Here is a 23,504-nt window from a genome sequence, read left to right on the forward strand (position 1 = left end):
GAAGTAGAATGACTGACCGTGATGCTCACTGTCGTCTGTGCAGGTTAATATTATATACTGTAAGAGTCACTTGATCCTCTTGTTTTCTTCCCAAATGACTCTAATGCCTTCTTCATACTAGACAAATGACTCCGATCAGAAAGCACTTGGTACAAGTAACCCTTATATCAAACCAATCCTATTTCGATACACTCTCTTTTGACTGGGGTTACATTGAAATAGCGTTACCTCTGGAACCCGATGGCAGACAAAGAGGCTCTTATAAGAGCCATGACTTTGAACAGGGAATGGGAATCTTCAAAGCTGTCTGCTGCTTCTACCTCAGAGGCATTCAATGGTAAATTATGACGGATGTATTTGGATCACAGTCGGCCAAATGGCCTGATTTATGCTAAATGATGCACCAGTAGACTCAATTATAAGTCAGCCTTGGGTCACACACTAGAAGTGGCTTTTCACATCATATAAACCTATCAAAACATAAATCATCATCATAGGATATTTGTTCAATGTCACCCACAAGGGTCTTCTCTCGTTACAGCAGAAAATAGTTCTCAAAAATAATCCATGTGTCTGTGTTCTTTCCTTTCAGTCCCATGATGTTCCCGAAAGACCCCTATAGTCCATAACAACTAGCCTAGCTATAGTTTCACCAGGCAGTAGGCTACATGCACAACCAATGTTAAATGAAAGATGCACTCAACAGGAAAAATGACACGCACACAACAGCAAAGGGTTTAAGCTCTGTCATTCATCACTCTCAGTGTCAATCGCTTATAATATATGCATAGATGATTAGTTCCTGGTCTGTTTCCCCCAAGGCCTATTTAAAGCTGGAGTGTGGTAAGAGACTGAATGACATTTCTCACAGGTCTCCAACCACATCAATTGCTCACCTGAACTCCATTCACTATGGGCATTCCACTGAACCTGGGTACTCTGGTCCTAATGCTCAACTTCTACAGCGAAGGTAAAGAAAGCAAATACCTAGACTTTAAATGTATGTATTGATTCAGGGTCTTGATGTACTTTTGCAGTCTACTACTACCATTTTAAACTTGTACACAAGGGAATTCAAGGAATGTACAGTAAAAAAAATGTGCCTGAAAAGTTTTGATAAAAGACAGCTGGCGCACTCCCCTCCGTATGTATTTGGACAGAAAGCCAAAATGTTAAATATGGTTCTATACTCCAGCGTTTTGGATTTGAGAGAAAATGTTTCATATGAGGTGAAAGTACAGAATGTCACATTTCAAATAAGGGTATTTTCATACATATCTGTTTTACCATTTAGAAAAGAAATACATGTATCTACAGTTGAAGTTGGACGTTTACATACACTTAGGTTGGAGTCATTAAAACTCGTTGTTCAACCAGTCCACAAATTTCTTGTTAACAAACTATAGTTTTGACAAGTCGGTTAGGACATCTACTTTGTGCATGACACAAGTAATTTTTCCAACAATTGTTTACAGACAGGTAATTTCACTTGCAATTCACTGTATCACAATTCCAGTGGGTCATAAGTTTACATACACTAAGTAGACTGTGCCTTTAAACAACTTGGAAAATTCCAGAAAATTATGTCATGGCTTTAGAAGCTTCTGATAGGCTAATTGACATCATTTGAGTCAATTTGAGGTGTACCTGTGGATGTATTTCAAGGCCTACCTTCAAACTCAGTGCCTCTTTGCTTGACATCATGGGGAAATCAAAAGAAATCAGCCAAGACCTCAGAAAAAAATGGTAGATCTCCACAAGTCTGGTTCATCCTTGGGAGCAATTTCCAAACACCTGAAGGTACCACGTTCATCTGTACAAACAATAATACGCAAGTTTAAACACCATGGGACCACGCAGCCATCATACCGCTCAGGAAGGAGATGCGTTCTGTCTCCTAGAGATTAACGTAATTTGGTGCGAAAAGTGCAAATCAATCCCAGAACAACAGCGAAGGACCTTCTGAAGATGCTGGAGGAATCAGGTACAAAAGTATCTATATCCATAGTAAAATGAGTCCTATATCGACATAACCTGAAAGGCTACGGTTTGCAACTGCACATGGGGACAAAGATCGTACTTTTTGGAGAAATGTCCTCTGGTCTGATTAAACAAAAATAGAACTGTTGGCCATAATGACCATTGTTATGTTTGGAGGAAAAAGGGGGAGGCTTGCAAGCCGAAGAACATCATCCCAACCGTGACACACGGGGGTGACAACATCTTGTTGTGGGGGTGCTTTGCTGCAGGAGGGACTGGTGCACTTCACAAAATAGATGGCATCATGAGGATGGAAAATTGTGGATATATTGAAGCAACATCTCAAGACATCAGTCAGGAAGTTAAAGCTTGGTCGCAAATGGGTCTTCCAAATGGACAATGACCCCAAGCATACTTCCAAAGTTGTGGCAAAATGGCTTAAGGATAACAAAGTCAAGGTATTGGAGTGGCCATCACAAAGCCCTGACCTCAATCCTATAGAAAATTTGTGGGCAGAACTGAAAAAGCGTGTGCGAGCAAGGAGGCCTACAAACCTGTGTCACGACTTCCGCCGAAGTCGGTCACCGGCCTTCTAGCCATCGCCGATCCACCTTTCACTATCCATTGGTTTTGTCTTGTCTTCCCTCACTCCTGGTTTCAATTCCATCAATTACATGTTGTGTATTTAACCCTCTGTTCCCCCCATGTCCTTGTCCGGAATTGTTTCTTGTAGTGCTTGTGTACGTTATGCTGGTGGATACCGGGTTTTGTTTGACCCATTCATTTGATTGTTCTGTTTACGGTGGTTTTTATGTTTATTAAACGACACCGTTGTAAATCAGTTTTCGCTCTCCTGCGCCTGACTTCTCTTCTGCCAGTACGCACCCCGTTATAATTACAGAGGGACAAAGATCATGGGGGACTAGATATATAAAGTCATTTCATTTCTAAATGGTAAAACATGTATGAAAATACCCTCGAATAAAAGGTGACATTCTGGGCTGTCTCCTCATGTGAAACATTCTATCTTAAATCCAAAATGCTGGAGTATAGAGCCAAATTTTAAATGTTAGCTTCAATGTCCAAATAGATATGGAGGGGGGTGTACATCAAGTATTGCATAACCTTTATGAGGGTAAGATGAAAAATGCACATCTATTGTTAAATATTGTGGATCCTGATTTTTGGTGCTGTCACAGTGCATGCAGGGCGCATCTATGGGGGCAAGGAGGCCGTGCCTTACAGCAGACCCTACATGGTCCTCCTGGAGAGGGCTACCACCAACATCCTGAAGCCCAAAAACTGTGGTGGCTTTCTAGTGAGAGAGGACTTTGTGATGACTGCTGCCCACTGCAATGGGAGGTCAGTAATGTCTGCTTATCTAGTGAGAGAATACCAGGGGCAAATATATGGGGAGATATAAGCCATTGTCTGCCCTATAAATCATGCAACTGTTTCTCTTTCCTACCTTATGCAGGGAATTAGAATTCAGCCTAAACAAGTGCAAAATTATTGCTAGTCAAACACTGATATTTATTGCAATCCCACCTATTAAAAGGACATTTTAATAGGCCACCATTTCAATGTCTCTAGGTTTTTCCACACCTGAATATTTTTACTGTTTTTAGGCTAGGGCTATCCTACGCTACCCCATGTTTCACACAGGTCTTCCTAATTTTGCATTTACACATTTTGACATCATACATTTCTAACGTCCCCTTTGGAGGATTTAGATGTGAAACACAGCTTAGCCCAAGCCTAAGAGCTCCAATAGCCAAACGCTGAGATAAAAGGTGCAGTATGAAAAACCTACCAATACATAGGATCACGCACCATTAAGATGTATTGCAGACTGTTGAAATGTCAAGGCACATGCTAAACAAATGGGAGTGCAAGAATATACTGTAGATTGACATGACATAGATTAACATTATGTTTTCAATCAACCCATTACTGCCTGCTGCAGATACGTGTAAGACTACAGTATATTGTATTACATTGTGTCTGTGTATGTTCCAGATCCATTAAGGTCAAGCTGGGAGTCCACAACGTGCACCAGGAAAGCGCTCAAGAAATGTTTGTGAAACAGGCATTTCCACATCCACATTATGATAATGAAGAACATTATAATGATATTATGCTACTCAAGGTAAATCCCCTAGCTAGGACCTAAAGTTACGCATGCTGTTTTTATGTGAAATTGTGCATGCATGTTGATGTGACTACAATGTCAAAGTATGCAATTTCTTTGTATCAGACATGTCACAACAAATAATTATTATTAGTTTACCACTATGAAGGTAGGTTATAGAACATCTAAGGGTCTAAGTTGTAACATTTGACATCCCCGCTCTTTCTGCCTCCCAGCTGGAGAAGAATGTACTTTTCACCGACCGTGTGAGACCCATTGGCCTCCCGCAGACAGAAGATGAGGAGGTGCCCAAGGACTGTCTGGTGTCAGGCTGGGGCTTCAATATCAGGGGAGTAAAGAAAGGATCCTCTGTGCTACTGGACCTCAACGTGACACTGGATGACAGTCAAGTATGCTCAGACAACCATGCGTTCTGCTCTTCAGGACTAAATGGACCTGGTCAGGTAAGTGGCGTCTTAAAGTATGAAATTTTGCAGGGGAAAGATCATGGGAGTAAAGAAAGAAAACAATACTTTCACCTTGATGGATGGCATGAATCATTCCAAGTGAAATGTGCCTGTTCATTTGTTCAGTATCGTGGTCTACATGTGTTATTTCCAGGGAGACTCCGGTAGTCCATTGGTCTGTAACGGTGTGGCCTATGGGGTGGTGTCCTGCTCTATGGAAAAACTCCACATTTACACACGCATCCCTGACTACCTGGACTGGATCACCAACACCATGAATAATTGATACGACACTGAGCAGAAACCTCTACAGTTTGTTCATTTGGCCACCCAGGTCCCTAGAAGCATGATTATGATACTGCAGAATCTGACTGTGTTTATGATGCTTTCTGATTGATTTAACAGTGCTGTTTAATGTCTGTGTGCCTACATGCAGTAAGCCAAAGATTGTTATTATAACCTTCTTGTTCTGTGTTGAAGCCTCTGAATTTCCATCTGTCAAACAATGCTTTCAAGTCCTGTTCTGTGCTGCAGCTGTTTTAAATCTTAAATTATGAATTGTGGGATTAAGTAGAGAGTTGATGTTATTGAACACATTTATTTTGTGAATATCAATATGAGCAAACTGAGAAGAGGTGCTTTGATCAAGTTGTCCCTTCAACAGTGAGGCAATCACATTATTTCTGGCAGATGCTTACTGCATTTTGGAGTAGGCTATATTGAAAATATATATGAGCAGTAAAAGACATTGAGCATACCAAAAATCTTAACAAGACTGCCCCCTTGTGCACATCTGAATAACATACAGTCCATGTAAAATACAAGGCCAAGTGCAGTCCAAAACGTGATTTCCTATGTTTTATATATATTTCCACACTATGAGATTGGAATAATACTGTGAAATTGTGAAAATTATGATAATGCCCTTTTAGTGTGAGAGCTGTTTGAAAAGGCTGCCTGAAATTTCAGCCTGCCTGGTGACATCAGTTAGTAAATAGATCCATAAGAAAGAGTTCCAAACCTCTCTGCCAATAATAGCTAGTTTTCAGTTTTCCCCTCCCCACTCAGACTCCCAGACAGTCCTAGTAAAATTCTTGCTTGAGAAACTGTTATTTGCTAAGATGCTTTGTTATTTTTTTTTACAATTTTAGTTGAAAACAGGTACTTAAAGGGTATCCACCACAAATTCATATGAGTGTTAAATAACACTAATATGTGAAAACAATATTTTTGGTTTACAAACGTTTCGTTTTGTCATTATAATAAGCTTGGTAGCAACATGTGAAAATCATTGTTGAAATCGGTTGCAGCTGAAATTGACTACAAAACCCACAATGCAATGCTCTCTCTCTGGGCTGTCTAGGTAGCTAGCTAGCAAACGTATAATACCAAAGTCAATATCAGCATGTGAATTAACTAGCTAGCTGTAAAATCGCCTAAACTGCACTATCAATTTAAGAGTCTATTTCACCGAATTCAACTTGCAGCTATCTCTGCCTAGAGCACTGAGGCACAATAAAAATGGCCCAGAGCAAGGGCAGATGACGTTGATATGGCAACAATGGCCTTTCCCATGTTTCCCACAGACATACAAGGCGCATTGCGAGATGGTAATTGAAGGAGAAACTGAGTTGAATAATTGATTGAGCACATCTAAGCGAAATATATACTTTGTCATAATGATATAAACGGATGGATGTGTTCTAGACACATATGCCCATACCATATATTGGCTGATTTGGCGACCTGGAGTGCAGGTAATTGTTTTAAAAGCTTTATGAAATGTGATAGCATGTTATCCTCTATTTCCAGTGAAGAGAACCATGTACCTATGACGCATTCCTACACGATTTCCTGATTTCACAGAGTTTTCACATAAACCTAACAGACAAGGTGTATTACATATCGAATACATTTTCAATTTGTCAAACACTTTTATGGTGCGTATTGCTTTTTTGCTTTTACATTTACTGATAATTTCAAAATAATATTTAAATTCTATCTTATATAATGTGAAGAGGGGTTTGTTCTCTGCCCACTTCATTTTATGGATAAAGAATCTTCCATGAAAAATAAATAAATTAACAATGAAAGTTAAATCAGGGTCCATATCATTTGGATCAAAACAAAACATAATATCAGAGTCTCTCAGATTAACATTAATAGTCGTTTTTTTTCAAATAAAATCTTCTAACTCACTCCAGACTCTTCTGACATAAGAACAGTCCCAAAATAAATGGTCAAGTTTCTGGGTCACAACCACAAAATACAAATTTGTTATCAATAGCTATTTTGAATATGTGTATAATAAAGGTCTTTACAGGGTAGATTCTATGAATGAGTTTGTATGATACTTCTTTCACCTTATTAGATGTAATGGAATGCAGCCCTAGGACAAGTGAACTGGAACAAAATCTTGTCTGGCAAATATTGTATATCTAATAAGGTGGAATTTGATACTCCTCAGGAGTAAATGTAACATTGTGTGTTCTCATGAATTCTGGATAATCATATAGAATAAAATCATCATTATTCAATAATTGTTTAACCCAGATTATCTTGTCAAACCAGTTCTGGAAAAACAAAGACTTGTTTTTGTATTTTATGTCTTTATTACTCCAGATTGTATAACTATGTGGGGGGAAATTGTGTTTGTACATGAGTTTCCAAGTTAGAAGTACTTATGAAAGTTAGCAAGCTTAATAGGGATTTTACCCACATCAAAGTTGCATTTGAGTAAGAATTCTAGACCACCAATCTGTTGGAATATTACATTAGGGATTATATTCCAAATGCAATCCTTATTTCTTAAATAGTTTTGTATCCATTTGATCTTAAAGATTATATTAGAGGTTGAAAAATACACCTGATTTCACAGATGGACCACAAGTTAAATCACGGGGAAAATGTGTATTTTACCCACTGATAGAACATAGGCTTTCACCAAATTGACAGGAGTTTTGTGATTTGTATTTCTGGGGGTGGATTATCCCTTTAATTGTTACCCAGAAATTATTTGATATTGAGATTTTAAAAAACGTATTGGACCTTCAAAACAGTCTGGGATGTATTCCAAGGGCAAAATTAATTGCAATAAATGAAGGAAGCAACTTCTCTCGTGACTTGTTTACATAGGCCTAACGATAAGATCGCCAATACTGTGACAAACAGAAGAGATACAACAGAAGAAAAGTCAAATATGTGGTTCAATGGAGCATGATAGCATTCCAACCGAACCTATATAATACTGTCCCCATTATCAGCCCTGGCATGCCAGGCTAGATCTGTTGAAGACTGGCGAATCATTGGTTTGATCGGACCTCAGGGAGACAGAATACTCTTGAGATCCAGGGTAGTTTTCTCTGCACATGCAATGGATTACAGGACAACAGCCCCCTCTGCTGGAATTGTTTTATACATGCATGGCCTATAAACCCTCCAACAGTAAACTGCTACTTTTCACATGACTTTCAAGAAAATAATAAACTCTTGCCTGGATGTTGAAATAGCTAGCATGACTTCTATTTATTCATTAGCATGGGAGTACCTTGAATGAATGAATATATATACATATACACACACACTTCTACCCAGATACTCTTTTCAATAGAATCTCAAGTATTCAGTGGTCAGTTTATTAGGTACACACGTCTAGTACCGGTCATCCAGAACAGCCCGAATTCTTTGGGGCATGGAAACATGCTCAATTGTTATCAAGGGACCTAACGTGTGCCAGGAAAACATCCACACCAGTCTGTACCGTTGACCCGGTGTGGTCATCTGCTGCAATAGCCCATCTGTGACCAGGACCGACAAGTTGTGCTCCGAGATGCCGTTCTGCAAGCCACTGTAGTACTGCGCCATCATTTGCGGCCCTCCTGTTAGCTTGCACGATTCTGACCATTCACCTCTCATCAACAACCTGTTTTCTTCCACAGGACTGCCGCTGACTGGTTGTTTTTAGTTTGTCACACCATTCTCAGTAAACCCTAGACATGCGTGAATAGCCCAGGAGGCCGGATGTTTCTGAGATACTGGAAACAGCGCGCCTGGCACTGATGGTCATACCACACTGTCACTTAGGTCACTCGTTTTGCCCATTCTAACTTTCAATCGAACAGTAACTGAATGCCTCAATGCCTGCTTTATATAGCAAGCCGCAGCCACGTGACTTACTATCTGTAAGAGCGAACCATTTTCGTGAATGGGGTGGTTTACCTAATGAACTAGCCACTGAGTGTATAGCTGTTAAGTCACCTCTTTTTTTTTTAAACGCTTGCAGATGACTAGAATATGGATATCCATATGTTATGAAACCTGTCCAAACCAGCAACAGATTTGTAAATGTTTTTTTATTTAGGAAAAATACAACCATGAAGATACAGAACGCTTAAAAAAATCTAATACAAAACCAATCTGATGCTATGACGAGAACAGTTGTGAAATCACTCCATTTGTATCCTCATAGAAAGTATGTTTGTTGAAAAGAGCTTGCAAGTAGAACTGTCCCACTTCACATTAATTCAGCGCTGTGTGTACTTGAAACCATTGTGTGACTCAGATACACACAAAAAACATTCCTTATTTAAAATGTGCAGCTAATAAAATAAAAGACCATTCTCAGTAGAAACCAAAATAAATTAGACAAGAACCTGCCATAGACAGGACATTCAAGCAAAAGGTTAGTGCTCCAGAAAACCAATGAGCAGGTTCTCATTTACCGGAACCCACAGCGATCTTAGCAAGCCCAGTCGATTAGAGAACGTCTCAACTCGTACTCTCCTCTCTCAGTCAGGAAGAACAGCGCAGACATGGTGGTGATAGTTTCAGACCTTTGTGTGCATTTACCTCATTCAGGCTCATCACCATTATCAGTTGGCAAAACAGTCAATCATAAACAAAATAAGTGCAAGCGTTTTTGTACTTTGTTACAAAGCAGAGTTAAAACTACAAAAGCGGTACCATTATCTATCCAAGATATATTCCCTGTCTTTTAGGTTGTGCCTCTTTGCGTGCATGGCCCAAAGTGAGGCAACGGCCTACAGCACGAGCCTTGCTCTTTCGAGCTACCCACAAAAACTGTAAATTAAGAAGTAGTTCTCTGCAGTTTTCAATAACAAATAAGTAGGATCAGAAAGTTAAAAAACAAAAACTTGGAATAGACCGGTGGTGGGTGGCTCGGAGTGCGAGCCAGCCCTCCCCGCACTTATCCAGGACTGCTCTTATCTACATGGTCGGTTTCAGAAGATTTAAAGTGTTGCGGAGCAGCAGGCCCTGGGCTGGGACCAGGCCATGCCGGGCCAGGGGCCGTGCCCAGACGACAGACATCCGGTGGCCTCCGTCCTACCAGCCGCCCTCGTCACCTGTAGAGGAAGTCGGAAAACACACAGGTTACCATGATTCTGTGGAAGGTATGAGGCTCGTCTTTCGAAAGGGGCCCTGCTGCTACTGAACGCTAATCCCTTTTGAAGATACTTAAGATTTGGAAGCAATTTATGCTGGTGTGAACGGCACTGTGACAAAAACATCTGAAGGCAGACCATCCGAGTAGAAACTCGTTGTTTCCATTCAGCAAAGTCGCTCCACAAAAGCAATATTACCTTCCTATATTCCATGGACAGAAAAAATGTTTGAAGAACTAAACAAGAGCAGACATAGGACAATTGTCCTCCTACTCTTGCAAATAACAGATTACATCAACCAGAAAGGTGACTGGCTCCACTGTGTGTATGCAGATCCTAGTACTGCAAGGCAAAGAAGCAAAGTAAAATATACCTCTACAAACAAGCTGCTGCAAGACAGAAAAAGCTTATGACAAGAAAAGCAGGAAGTAGAGAGCTGATGCTATAACCCCTGACAGCTCGCGCCAAGACGGTTGCAGACCGAGAGCCTACCTTGGCTTTTTGCAGTGCTAAACTGGGACTTCAACATATTGTTTCTTCAGTTCAACATATTTCAACTACAGGAGGCAGCCTCACTGTGCACCACTGAGAACAGCACCGCCTGTTCAGAGAAGAGAAAGCCCAGTGGTTAATGACAAGGTCCCAGGCTCTCCAACAAGGAGGGAAACAAGCACACTAAGGCCCATCTGCAGACCCTCTCTTCCACTGCTGCTCCCTAATGGAATGGATGCTGAGCTGAAGTGGCATCTTGGGTCTTTCATATACTGCATACCTTTAATGAGCACCAATGACTCCCATTTTACAATACTAACCAGGTAGGTCATTTGATTGTTGGAAATGCCCAGTGAACCCACCACTGGGTTCATTTGCAACCCTTCTTTAAGATGAATTATATAGGGCATATTGTGAAGGACAAAAGTGTAACTTGGGAGGGTGTATTTCTTAATATGTTGAGGCAAGAACGAGAATAGGGAACCCGTTTCTCCATTACATATGACTAAAGGAAAGCTTCATACATTGAGAAAATTACTTATTTCATTACTTTAACGGATATTTTCATCCATCGGTTGGCCCAACACCATAGTGGGGGCAAACCCAGTCTGAGTGGAGTCCATCCAGCTGCTATACAGGTCAAGGACCTGCCACGGCTCTGGTGTCGATTGGCCGAATACATATCTATGGCAGCTTGCAGTGATGTGGCTGTCCAGGCACCGGATTGGCCGCCTATCCTCACTCCCTACACTTGTGTAAGCTTATAAGAAGCCTCACCATAGCTATCTCTGTACGAACCTCCAGAACGATCTCCATATCCTCCTCCTTGCGCTCTGTGGGCAGAAGAAGAAATGTACATCAGTAAACAAGAATTGGATGAGCAGTTGAGTAATATCAAATTGAAAAAACATTATTCCTAAAACTGCTTGCTTACTATCAAAAATTGGGCGCATAGCTTCTTGAAATGTGTTAAGATTCATTTATAGAATCTATCCCGTCTTATTCTATCGACTGTAACATAGCCATGTATATGCAAATGTAACGTCTATGTATCCGAGGTGGTGTATCATTCACCTGTCTTTGTTGTAGTAGCCTCGGTCTGATCCATATGAGCCACCACTTCTGTTGTCGTAACGTCCACCGCCATATCCCCGCTCCCCACCACCTGTAATAGAACTTGTGGTCAACAGCTGCCTCAAGGTGGACTAAAAGCAGACATGTATTCATATTATGGTTCAATTAGTTGATAAGAGAATATTGGACACTTTAGTGTTGACATGCTATCAGGCTAAGAGATGGTTCAATCAAACCTCTACAGCTACCAGACAACTGCAACAGTCACTGCAAAACAAAAACAAGACACGAGGACATCCAACTGGGCACAGGCTCAACGTCTAGTTTTGACTTACAGTAGGTTGAGTTAACTAATATAAAATCAACAACAAAAGATTCACCATGTCATTGGATTTAGGTTTTTAAAAAATGATGAAATCCAGGTTGATTACTTTTTTCAAATCCAATCAGTTTTCTACATTGATTCAACAATTATTATTTTATGTGGAAACAACGTTAATTCAACCTGTTTTTGCCCAGTGGGATAGGAGTGGTTATTAAGGATGTGGGACCAGAGGGGAGGGTCAGAGCACGGGGTGCACGCACTGACTGCTTCTGGTTAGTTCTGCAAGTCACAGAATCCCAGGCTAGCGAAGGTGTGGGGACATCTTTGTAGGGTTGGGACTGGGGTGTCTGTCAGTCACTCCAAGGCAAACATGGGAGGGAAACTGGATGCTGGAGGATAGAAAACAACAAACTTGCCTCGTGAGAAGCCACGCCCACCTCTTCCACCACCACCTCTGCCTCCACGGAAGTATCCTCCTCCACCTCCTCTGCCACCCGACGAGCCCCCTCGGAATCCGCCTCCGGACCTGCCACCACCGCCAGACTTGCCAGCCTGGTCGACACGGATCTGTCTGCCGTCAAGTGACTGGCACAGATAAGGTTGGGTGGGAAGATAATACACCATTAATATCATCATTGCACAGTCAAAGAGTTGTGTTCCAGGGCAGAGTTTAGGTTTAATTTGTCACCTTGCCGTTCATGGCCAGCATAGCATCCTTGGCCTCATCCGGGTTCTCAAAGGTGACGAAACCAAAGCCCCTGGATCTCTGAGTTTCCCTGTCTTTAATTACAACAACTAGACAGAGGAAAAAAAGAAGAAAAAAAAAGAAGTTAGACCATAGACATTCAAAGCATGTTCAAATAGCAGACTACATGCCCAAATAAAGAATTACATTGCACCCAATATCCAACAGTTAGTTACCTTCAGATATTTGCCCATATTTGGAGAACACATCTTCTAATGACTGTTCATTAGTGTCAAAGCTCAGGCCACCCACAAAAAGCTTCCCTTCGTCAGACATCCTTCCTTTTAACCACTGTAGAAGGGAATAACATGTTTATTATGGATGCAGTGGTTCAGATTGTTAACTAGTAGGTTATTTTCGGATTCAAACACCTGTTCATGTTCTGTTCTTGCAATGGTGCAAAGACACGCAGTAATACAATTAAATTCTAGCTAACAGTTGATGGCTTGAATAAAATAAAGTGTTTTGTATTGCGAAAATAAAAATTAAAAAGGTCAGCGCGATCCAGGCAAAGAGTTTGAGATAGTCGAGCGAGAGAAGCACAAACGCGTATGGGGGTTTACGTCGGAAAGGAAATGTGCGTTCTCTCAAAAAGCACGCCTCGCTGGACAAGCGGATGACCGTGGTGCGATTTTTATTTGAATCAGTAAACTAGCCAACTGGTGTATGTACACAATGCAGTTCCCCGCCCCCACGTGTACTATGCCTAGCTAGATTCAACTCCCTTTGTTCAACATTGTCCAGCTAAACCACAACGGCCTTTACAATGCTATAGTAATGTAATGGAAGCCCCTGGTAGCCAGCCATCACTGCGTCATTGCATCGACTAGTGAGCGCGCTCGCAGAGTAAAATGGTTGGCATTGCCTTGCTTTAACGACGAATGCCAGAAAGGGGGACTGTCGCATGCCACCACAATATAATTGGACATACATTGACTTTGAAATCAATTTACAATCATGAGAATGTTATCGTAGGCTAACTGCTAGTTACATATATAGCCACGTTCAGACTTCTCCGGTGTCAGACCCTAATTTACCGCGACACCATCTTGTTACTGTCCCCAATTTAAAAGTTTAAACACAAAAGACTATTACAATCTCTTACCGCCGACAAAAACCGTGAGACTCTTCCGACCGACCTGCAGTAGATGGGAACGAATGAGTTGCGGGGCCTCCTGGTTTATGTATTGATGAGACCTTTGCGGTTACGCCCATCTTATTAATATTAAGTAGATACGCCATCTGACCCAGCATATTAATTTAACTCGATTTGCTTTTAATCACTCAATGGTCGGGAAATCATGCATGTTAAGTTGGAGAATCAACTAGAATGATACGTAAACTCAAAAGTATAACTGCCCGTGGAGTGGGCTTTTAAGTCGATGCCTTTTCTGGGACAATATGAAGGTCAAATCATTTAGTTGTTTGCAAGATCAGATAAAAAAAAAAGGAAAAAAAGAAGTTACATCTTAGTGTCCTGTACTACAACATAGCTAAATGTTGACATTAAAGGAATGTCCTATAACAAATATACCAGAGAAGCAACAACTTTGTAAAAAATTAATTGACCACCCAATGGTTAATTTGATGACTCTACACCAAAAGAATGTCAGTTATGTATACTGGTAACACAGGTAGTGCATGCTGCATCTTGTTACATAGAGCCAGTAGCAGTGCATGGTTAAAACCACAACTTGTATTGTGATAATTGTTTGCGCTCAACCTGTTAATTCAAAGGCTGAGAAGACGGTGGCAGAATAAATTCAACTATATATTTGTTTAATCACAAAACCACATAGCAACCTCTGTCCAGTGAAGTCCAGAGCATATTGCATGTACACTAACATGACCTACAGCATGGTCAAGCAACTTAATTTCAGACAACTGAAACGGATTTAGAACCAGAGTTCCGCAAGTCGCAAAGAAAACAGGCGCTGCCGCCACTATTCCAGCACCGTTTTATCAAATCACCTCTGCTTAGTCTAATAGTGACAACTAAAAGATACCAAAAACAAAACTTAGTCCAATCAACGTAAGCTAAATGCGTGTCCATGGTTCTTAGTGCGCACGCGTGTTCATGCAATTAAAAAACATGTTAACTCACCCTACTTGTAGAGAAACGACAGTGCCATCCTTTACCATGTTGACGAAAGAGTCTCACAGTACACACTTATTTGTTCTGGGCTACCTGGCTAAAATTCTTGCTCGTCTAACTTCCATTCAAAGCAACGTTAGCTAGTTACAGGCAGGAACAACGTCATACTCGTTCGGACCAGACAGCATCAGATAACCTACGCCTCTCTATGCGTAGGTTGTGTTCAGCTCGCTCGGACACTTTCTCCTGTAATAGTCAACCGCTGGGGAATTGAAGAAACAATTTGAAACAGACTAAAATGTTTTTTTAAATATTTTATTTCGTGTGAAGCCTGGCTTCCTTTGGCATCCATGAATTCACACCACTGCATACAGCATTTAATTATCATGCAAAAATAGTATTGTGCATGTTTGTACCAGATTTGATTTCCAATCACATTTTAAGGCTGGTCTTGAGTCAGGGCCACGTTCAGTTGGCAAACGTCTAACAAAGCAGATAGAAATGCCATGAATAAAGCAGACAGGAGTCCTTACTATACTTGTCAGTGTAATGTTTGTTCTACACAGCATATTTCCATCGCATCATTCAAAGACACTGCATCCTGCTGAACACACCCCAGGTCCAGTTCAGCAGCACATCTAATTCAGCCTTCAAGATCTCTCCTGGTAGCGACCTCCCAAGGAGCAGTTTGCCATTTCAGGGCAAGCCACCCTGTGCTGAATCTGGAATAGAAGTCACAATTAGCACGAGAAGAAACCATAAAATGACAGGATTATTGTACATACTGCACTGCTAGATTTGTAAACCAAGTCAGTTGTACCAGTCAGAGTATGTGCTACTGCTAACAGTTGAGGCTGGTCCACAAAAACGCCAAGTCAGTGCATCTGAACTGACCTACAACTAATGAGTAATTATCTATTATTCAAGGTGATTTGAAGATCCGCCAGTCTTGACTGTCTGCTGCAATGTCGAACAAGCCCAATGCTTCTCTCCAATGGGAGTCATCCATTACTGGATGAATGGCAAGAGATGGTCTGACTTAAACCCCTTAAACGCAACTGTCTGAAAATTTGACCCAAGGACAATGTTGTATACGATTTAATACACATTCACGCGTCCAAATGGCTGTAGCCTATGGTAGTGTTCCCCTGCTCAGACTATGCATGCGTCAACCAATGGTTGTATGCCACGCTGTCGACTGACAGTTAACTGAAACTCAAAATACCTATCCAGGCGTAGTTCAGGCAGGCATTAGCCACGCCTGTGCAGAGGAACACAACCTCTATACTTCAATTCATTCCAGTACGATTTTTTTTTAATGAAATGTATGCATTCACTACTGTAAGTTGCTCTGGATAAGAGCATCTGCTAAATGACTAAAATGTAATGTAAAATTTGTGGGGGCCATAGAGCAAAAGAAAAGTGTTTGAGAGTCTCCCATGTCCATAGACTGGTCTATATAGTTTGTAGGCCAAACCGTTCAGATGCTACAGATGTTTGTGAGAAAACAGATTCAGGATGTCTCATGATCTGACAAACACTACTGTAGCGCACCCTTCCACCAGACCCGGAAAGCAGACATAGGCAGACTGAAACGCAGCCCATGCAAACACTTGCTATTTAGCGCGAACAGATTTTGATCAGGATTTTTTCTATTCGGTTACTTAGATCAATTGATTTAAGGTTTGAACATGCACTGATTTAATAAATTCAAAAACTTTAGTGATAAGCCACCTGCCTAAAGGATAGATGAAAGTAGGGTTCCACAACACTGCTTTCACCAATCCATTCACGGCAGGTCAGTGATTTCATAATGAAGGGGGAACACAAAACAGGGCCCATGACTTCAGCAGCAAGGCATTCAGTAAACATGCCAGAGGACACCCACCTAGAAAGCGTCGGCAGGAACCAGTCGCAGTCAAGCCTTGAGTTAGTTGCTCACATCCAACGCTTAACCTGATCGTGTAACGAGAAGGGTAATTAGTTTTGAGTACAGCTTGAGGGCAACAATGACAAGGCATGCATTTGCTTATCAATATCAACCTAACAAAGAACTACAAATGTGTTGAACGGCATTACCTTTTAGCATTAGACAATATTAACCACAAGCCTCGAAAGCTAGACATTTATACTAAACTGTACATAGTGATAAACTTAACAAGAAAAAGGTGAGTCTAGAATTTAAGATGAAGACAACTTTGCAATCACTGGGAGAACAGTACAAAACACTGGTTTCACAGATGGATCAAACTTAGGAGAATATTGTTTAACACTAGGGACTTGACTGCTCATGGAATTTGCAAAAGCTCAATGTTGATTTTCAGAGGCTCTAGTAGTCCCCTCGGTCTAATGGGGACAGGGTGAAACGCTTCTCCAAAAACTGGATACTTTACTGGACGTTCTCATGCAACTCTGGGTATTGAACAGTAACGTCTAGGGCCTGAGGAAGTGACAGCGGTGCTTGGGCAAAGTTGAAGGTAGATAAGATGGACATCAAAATGAGAACTGTTTGAGGGATGCGAACAGGAGAGCAAAAGTCGTTACCTCACATTACTGGCCTATATCCACTTATGAACTAGCCAAGAGAGCAGCATTCACCAGAGAGGATTCACATGTCGGTAGGCACAACACTTCATTCTCCAAGGACTTTGTTGATTTCCAAAACGATAGTAGAGCTCTTGGGCGCAATGAAGCGTTATAAAAGAACCAGTGCCAGCACCAGGATGACATTTCATTTCTATTCTGCTTTCAACACCCCCAGCCCCCCGTACATTGACTAGCTTCAGCATCAGGGTAGACCCTTTAGCATGTTTTGAGTATTAATTCAGAGGACCTCCCAATACTCCTAAATGAGACTTAGACCCAGCCACCCTTTCAAAATGAAATCCTGCTTTGCAGAATACCCTTTCCAGCAGACTATGCCATCATTTTACTCAACCCACTTACTAAATCCCTCACTACCACTCACATTACATAACATTCAGCTGGCTTAGTGAACAGGCTATAGTTCTTTGAAGGCACAATAAATCAGAGCATTTTCAACGGGGTTGTTTAATAGGCTTCATGAAGCCAGGATATACAAAAAAATCTTAGGTGTTGGTTAACAGAACAGAGAGCACATATCCTTGAAGTAACATTGAGAGTGAACGTTCAGTCCATCAGCATATTATGCACATGTTTGCAAAGAGCAAAGTACCTTAGGCCAACTGCAGAAGGCTGCAACTAACACCTAGTATACAGCCCAATGAGCTGAAGTAGGTTCACCAGTCAAAGTAATTCACTCTTTGGATACCGAGTATTGACAAATCTTTAGCAATATCAAGGTGGTCAGCTGGAAACCAGTGCTCCCACTTAGCATTCCATCCTTGCTACACTAAAGGAATGCATTACAGAACTGAAGGAGCAAAATGTCTTTAGAGCACAATCACAGCTTTTCCAGCTTCTAGTGTAAATTTCATAGATTTCATTTTTTAAAGACCAGAATTCACTACAACTCCAGTTAAAAATGAGATTAAATGGAAACATGTCGCTACTGATATTTGAGTCTTTCGATTGAGCAGGAACATTGAATTTGTCTTAGAAGCTATCAGGCTGTGTTGAACAGGTTACGATTCAACAGTAGAAACAGGTTTAATTGCAAACAAAGGCATTTTTATAAAATTATCAAATTTGATTCTCCCAGTGCATTCTCCCTGCAACAGGAGGGCATATTGAGCTTAAGGTACTCAGACCCTTACTGAGCATCAAGGCTTACAGTAATTAAATGCTACAGGATTTCAGTTACTGCCATGAGGACAGAGATCCTGAAGAGTACTTTCAACACGATAAAAAAGGACTAAAGATGCTGATTTGTTAAAGAAAACACTAGAACCAGATACCACAAACAGAAAAAAAAAAGTCTTCGAAGAGCGCATCTTTAAAAAAACAGCCAGCGATGGGACGATCTTGCAATCAGGAAGTTTGTTTTTGTTTTTACTCGTGTGTAGCTGAGGACAAGAAGTAGGCACAAGTGTAAAGGCACTGCAGCATTCTGACATTTCTCACAGTAGACTAGAGCCTATTTATATTTTGTGCCACAGTTATCATTGCAACAGGAAAGCACCAGGACAAGGGCATTGAAAGAACCTATGCCTCTTCAAAAGGAAACTGAGTGAAAAAATCTAGGAATGTCTTTCTGCTTTTGGATAGGGTGGTAGAGGGCTGGATATCCATCGTTTCAAAGAAATGTTTGATTCTTTGAGCAGACGTGAGTATTTTAACATACTAATTGAAGAGGGCACAAGCTTTCGGTTTCTGAGCAACAAAGTCTTACAGGGGTCGTTCTGGGAGTCTATGCAATCATGTCCAGTTCCTCCTAAACATTTCTAGTTCGTACTAACAGTGAGATCAACAACTAGGCTACATCATTATACTTACCATAGCTGTCATAGCTGTCTCGGTAGGATCCCCCAGAGCGGCCACCATAACCACCTTCTCCTCCACTCCTAAAAAGGGGGACAAATGAAAGCTGGTTAACAGAAACCAAGGAAAATACGTGTTGGCTCAGGTACATGATTATCCTAGAAATAACTTCTGGTTTTAATAACATAGGATTTAATGTACAGAAGACTGATCACTTAGTACTTAGAGAACTAAACCATGCAACATTCTTACCTGGCCTCTCTGTAACCGCCGCTGCCACCCCCAGAGGAGTATCCTCCTCCACCACCACTCCTGTAGCCACCGCCATAGCTACGGTCCCCGCCGCCCCCATAGCTGCGGTCCCCGCCATAGCTGCGGTCCCCGCCATAGCTGCGGTCCCCGCCATAGCTTCTTTCTCCCCCACCATAACCTCCACCACCTAGGACAAAATTATGAGGATTTCAGCCAAAGGACCTCACTTTGGAGCAAGTTACACTAAAAAGGAGGGTTGTGGCGTGGAGCAAATGGACGCTAACCTCTTCCTCTGCCTCCTCTGAAGCCACCAGAACCGCCCCTGAAGCCGCCAGAACCGCCCCTGAAGCCGCCCCCGCGGTCAGATCTTCCTCCTGACTTGCCAGCTTCATCCACACGAATCATCCTGCCATCGACCGACTAAACAGAAGAAAAATTTTTATAATACCAATGATTTACGTCAGCCAAAGACATGCATTTGTCTGGGAAACCATCCCATCCCCTCACCTTGCCATTCATTGCAGCCATTGCGTCTTTGGCATCTTCTGGGTTTTCAAAAGTCACAAAGCCAAAACCCCTGGATCTCTGTGTCTCTCGGTCTCTGACAACGTCGACTGAAAAAACAAAAACGTCAACCACCCACTCAAAATATTGACACAATATGGCGAAAGTCCACTCTATACTGCACAAGAAGAAAAATATGTTTTTTTTCCTGGCTCAAAAGGGGAGTGGTCAGCAACAATAGAATTCCGTTGTTACATTTAAACCAACAATTTGCCATAAGCAGAGATTCTCAGCTTATTTCCTGCAATTATATACATTCTTGTATGGCGCAGAGATAATTTCTCAGGTGTAAATGTTAAGCGATGAGACAAACTGACATTATGCGAGAATTCTACAAACAGCAGTAAACAAATCCATTCTCACCAAATGCCAATGTGGGCATCAAAATGCATAAATCATTTGAACACATGCAGTAGTTAGCCATGTCTAAAAGTATCAATACTGCACTTGAACATATATTTATCCCTTTATTGTAGGCACTAAAATCCTTATACACCCCATTTATCATAAGACTAGCAGGGACTTTCAGACGAGGCTTGGGGGCATCAGAGCAAAACAGAGAGCACCACTGTGTTCGTGAGAGTCTTAGCTTTCCAATGAGGTATATTAGTGTGCATCCAAAACCGGTGAGACTACAGACGGAAATCAGCAAAAGAGGCTGTACCAACTTCAAACGAGTCTTGTGGGTATCCTAGAGCAAGAACACCAATGTGTTTGTGACATCTTCCAATTGATTAGTCAGTAGTTTGTAGGCCAAAGCGTTTAGACACTACTATGTGAGAAAACAGATTTTCAGGATCTCACGGTCTGACAAAACCAGCTCTAGCGCTGCCACCTTTCACCGCAGAAAGGCAATATCAGCAGATTGAGAAGCAGCCCATGCAAAACATATCTAGCTTAACCCATCATACTCTGCCGGGGGGAAAGGGTTCTAAATGATATGGAATTGTTTTCAAGTCATACCAAGGATCATTTAGCCATTTGATTTAGAATAAGCATCTAGAAAATGTTTGACCTTACTACTATTTGCCCATACAAAGACATTGAATAACAGATTCACTACATGGAACAGATAGCCCCCCAAAACAATTCTAAAATGAAATGTGTTCTGGAGTGTCTAACCTACATCAGATAAGACCAGGAAACATTTGTTTTTACATGCATTTAACCCCAATTATTTTTAATTTATTATTTTTCAAACAGTATACAAATTACAGAAATTGTTACATATCATTTCACATAAAGCATTTAGATTTGTTAATATGACCAACAACTTAAAATTGAGCTTAAGTTACTGTAACTCCTCATGTATTGCTAATATGCATATTAATTTCATTAAAGTATATTTTATTTGAATTATCTGTGTTCTATGACCCTGAATTTCATGATATGCGCAACCCAGCCTTAAGATATTGGACAAAGTCTGATGGGGGAATTGTCATTGAACTGTCCGCAACCTTTTCCATGACTTGAAAATAAGTTCTCAGCAATGGTAAATCCTGAACATTCTCATGAATTAAGATGATGATCTGTGTTACTCAGAAGCTGTTCTTTAACATTGAATACAAAGTATAACACCAGAACCAAAGTCACCTTTGAACCATTAACACCACATTTCCGGCTATTACGTGCATTTCGCCATGGCTAATGTGTAATTTCTCAAATTCATTGGTTTTGGAATTAAATTCACTGACTAATTATATTGGTTATTATTATCAGATTTAAATATATATTAGGGCGAGTTTAGTCATTTCGCACGTTTTCCCCATCCCGATTGTATTCTTTAATTTAAAAAACGGCCCGCCTAAAGATTACGATGGCAGAAAAATCCCTGATCTGGGTGCAACATACCTTTAGCAATGTTTCCATATTTTGAAAACGCCTCTTCCAGTGAAGTTTCATCGGTGTCAAAACACAGTCCTCCAACAAAAAGCTTCCCTTCGTCAGACATCTTGGATTATCTTGAAGGGGAAAAAATTAAGAGTATGACCTGCAAACATAGTTCATAAATCTGAGAATGGCAACACATGCTCGCTGTTTGAAGAATGTGACCAAGTCCTGTAAAAAAAAGTTAGAAAATCACCAACTGGCTTGCGGATGGCACCACGAGATGCCATACATTTTAAGCGACAGAACGCCATTTTCTTCCACCCATCGGCTCGATTTCAAATGCGTGGAGTAGCCATGTTTTAACCCGTGCAGTAAAGTCAGTTACCTAGCTATGCATAATGTATAATTTAGCTGGCCAACTTAACTAGCTAGTTACACGGGAATGTTGTTAATTCTCAAAAGATGGCGATTAACTAACTAGATAGTGACGCTAGACAAACACCCACAACTCCCAGTCCCAAACAAAGCCAGACCAGTTAGCTGGCCAACGTTAGCCGACTAAACCAGTCAAATTAGACATTTCAAGCCACTCGGTACACATGGCATGGCCCAGATATTGCCCATCCTGCAACGTAAACTAGCGTATTAAAGGGTAGTTAAAGTTAACTAAACAGCGGCAGCAAGTAACATTACTTGCCACGCAGTGCAAAAATCGTAGCCTGCTAACGTAGATGCATTAACGGTACTGTAGTGAACGGCCATTTTGTAGGGACTGTAGTAACTGACGACTGCTAGTTAACGCTGCTTTTAGACCGACTTTGAAATACCATCCAGCTGTAACGTCAAATAGTGAAGATACGAGTAAAAAGTGTCACTCAAAATAGAGTAAGGTTGAAGGACAAGTCAAATTACATGCGAACTGGGGTCGAGTAACGTTAATCAAAGGCTAACGTTAATCTATTCTCCTTCATCGACTAATAAACGTCAGCTTGTCTAAATTGCAGAGCTAGCTAACTTTAACTAGCAAGTAATTCGTCAAAGACAATAACTTCCCAAAGGAACGCAAACTGCAGGGTCGAAATGAACAATGCAATTTTACTAGGCCTAGGTTTCCCCCGCTAATTATTAGAATTGGGTGGATCTCTACTCACCTCTGTGTAGTTTGGCGCCGTCTGAGAAAGATGTTAAAATGGCTCCTGTTTATGAGCTCTTCTTCTTCTTCGTGTGGTCTTCCGTTATAATAGACGCTTTGTTGCGTATTGCTGCCTTTCACAGGTCAGAGTGTGAATTGCACATTTTGTTCACAAAAAAAAAGGATCTACCTGCAGACCGCTGTTATTACATGCTACATTCCGCGCCCACTGCCAAACACACCAAGACAGTTCAGGAGACTGAAAAGATTTGGTATGGGTCCCCAGATCCTCAAAAAGTTCTGCAGCTGCACCATCGAGAGCATCCTAGTATGGCAACTGCTCGGCATCTTGACCGTAAAGGCGCTACAGAGGGTAGTGCGTATGGCCCAGTACATCACTAGGGCCAAGCTTCCTGACATCCAGGACTTATATACTAGGCGGTGTCAGAGGGAGGCCCAAAAAATGATCAAAGACTCCAGTCACCCGAGCGCCAAGTCTAGGACCAAATAGCTCCTTAACAACTTCTACCCTCAAGCCATAAGACTGCTGAACAATTAATCAAATGGACATCCAGCATGTTTATATTGACCTCACTTTAGTTTATTTAGTAAAT

The 23,504-nt window shown here is 41.2% G+C and overlaps 3 protein-coding genes across 9 annotated transcripts; 1 reads left to right on the forward strand and 2 right to left on the reverse strand.

Moving 5' to 3' along the window:
• Positions 1–827: 827 nt before the first annotated feature.
• si:ch211-212d10.1 (granzyme-like protein 2) lies at positions 828–7,115 on the forward strand. The gene is made up of 5 exons (XM_014216896.2): positions 828–970; positions 3,180–3,342; positions 4,000–4,129; positions 4,348–4,575; positions 4,733–7,115. The coding sequence occupies exons 1-5, from the start codon at positions 913–915 to the stop codon at positions 4,862–4,864; spliced, it is 711 nt and encodes a 236-aa protein (XP_014072371.1). The 5' UTR covers positions 828–912; the 3' UTR covers positions 4,865–7,115.
• Positions 7,116–8,912: 1,797 nt separating this feature from the next.
• On the reverse strand, positions 8,913–13,857 carry LOC106613740 (cold-inducible RNA-binding protein B). 4 transcript variants are annotated; one of them, XM_014216306.2, is made up of 7 exons: positions 13,722–13,857; positions 12,793–12,907; positions 12,560–12,666; positions 12,309–12,456; positions 11,547–11,637; positions 11,250–11,305; positions 8,913–9,941 (listed from the first exon to the last, which is right to left on the reverse strand). In XM_014216306.2, exons 2-7 carry the CDS (start codon positions 12,890–12,892, stop codon positions 9,922–9,924), a joined length of 522 nt encoding a protein of 173 aa, XP_014071781.1. In that variant the 5' UTR covers positions 12,893–12,907; positions 13,722–13,857; the 3' UTR covers positions 8,913–9,921. The 4 variants fall into 4 exon arrangements, with proteins under 4 accessions (XP_014071781.1, XP_014071779.1, XP_014071782.1 ...); XM_014216304.2 differs by having other exon boundaries at positions 12,288–12,456; XM_014216307.2 differs by having other exon boundaries at positions 11,271–11,305; positions 13,722–13,856.
• A 1,153-nt stretch (positions 13,858–15,010) lies between these two features.
• cirbpb (cold inducible RNA binding protein b) lies at positions 15,011–23,197 on the reverse strand. 4 transcript variants are annotated; one of them, XM_014216311.2, is made up of 8 exons: positions 22,910–23,197; positions 21,780–21,889; positions 19,872–19,978; positions 19,649–19,784; positions 19,365–19,551; positions 19,128–19,195; positions 16,600–16,667; positions 15,011–15,433 (listed from the first exon to the last, which is right to left on the reverse strand). In XM_014216311.2, the coding sequence occupies exons 2-7, from the start codon at positions 21,877–21,879 to the stop codon at positions 16,663–16,665; spliced, it is 603 nt and encodes a 200-aa protein (XP_014071786.1). In that variant the 5' UTR covers positions 21,880–21,889; positions 22,910–23,197; the 3' UTR covers positions 15,011–15,433; positions 16,600–16,662. The 4 variants fall into 4 exon arrangements, with proteins under 4 accessions (XP_014071786.1, XP_014071785.1, XP_014071783.1 ...); XM_014216310.2 differs by lacking the exons at positions 15,011–15,433; positions 16,600–16,667 and adding an exon at positions 17,747–18,697 and having other exon boundaries at positions 22,910–23,196; XM_014216308.2 differs by lacking the exons at positions 15,011–15,433; positions 16,600–16,667 and having other exon boundaries at positions 17,747–19,195.
• Between the last annotated feature and the right edge of the window lie 307 nt (positions 23,198–23,504).

This window comes from Salmo salar, chromosome ssa10, assembly GCF_905237065.1.
Source record: "Salmo salar chromosome ssa10, Ssal_v3.1, whole genome shotgun sequence".
NCBI lineage: Eukaryota > Metazoa > Chordata > Actinopteri > Salmoniformes > Salmonidae > Salmo > Salmo salar.

Bases quoted from the DNA above. Each gene is read 5' to 3' on its own strand.
- si:ch211-212d10.1 (XM_014216896.2), top strand. From the start codon at position 913: ATGGGCATTCCACTGAACCTGGGTACTCTGGTCCTAATGCTCAACTTC. The intron at 4,130-4,347 runs GTAAATCCCCTA...TCTGCCTCCCAG, and splicing joins ATGATATTATGCTACTCAAG to CTGGAGAAGAATGTACTTTT. The intron at 4,576-4,732 runs GTAAGTGGCGTC...TGTTATTTCCAG, and splicing joins GACTAAATGGACCTGGTCAG to GGAGACTCCGGTAGTCCATT.
- LOC106613740 (XM_014216304.2), bottom strand. From the start codon at position 12,892: ATGTCTGACGAAGGGAAGCTTTTTGTGGGTGGCCTGAGCTTTGACACT. The intron at 12,457-12,559 runs GTGACAAATTAA...TATCTGTGCCAG, and splicing joins TGCTGGCCATGAACGGCAAG to TCACTTGACGGCAGACAGAT. The intron at 9,942-11,249 runs GTGAGGCTTCTT...CTTCCTCTACAG, and splicing joins TTCGTACAGAGATAGCTATG to GTGACGAGGGCGGCTGGTAG.
- cirbpb (XM_014216308.2), bottom strand. From the start codon at position 21,879: ATGTCTGACGAAGGGAAGCTTTTTGTTGGAGGACTGTGTTTTGACACC. The intron at 19,979-21,779 runs GTATGTTGCACC...TTGTTTTTTCAG, and splicing joins ATATGGAAACATTGCTAAAG to TCGACGTTGTCAGAGACCGA. The intron at 19,785-19,871 runs GTGAGGGGATGG...TCTTCTGTTTAG, and splicing joins TGGCTGCAATGAATGGCAAG to TCGGTCGATGGCAGGATGAT.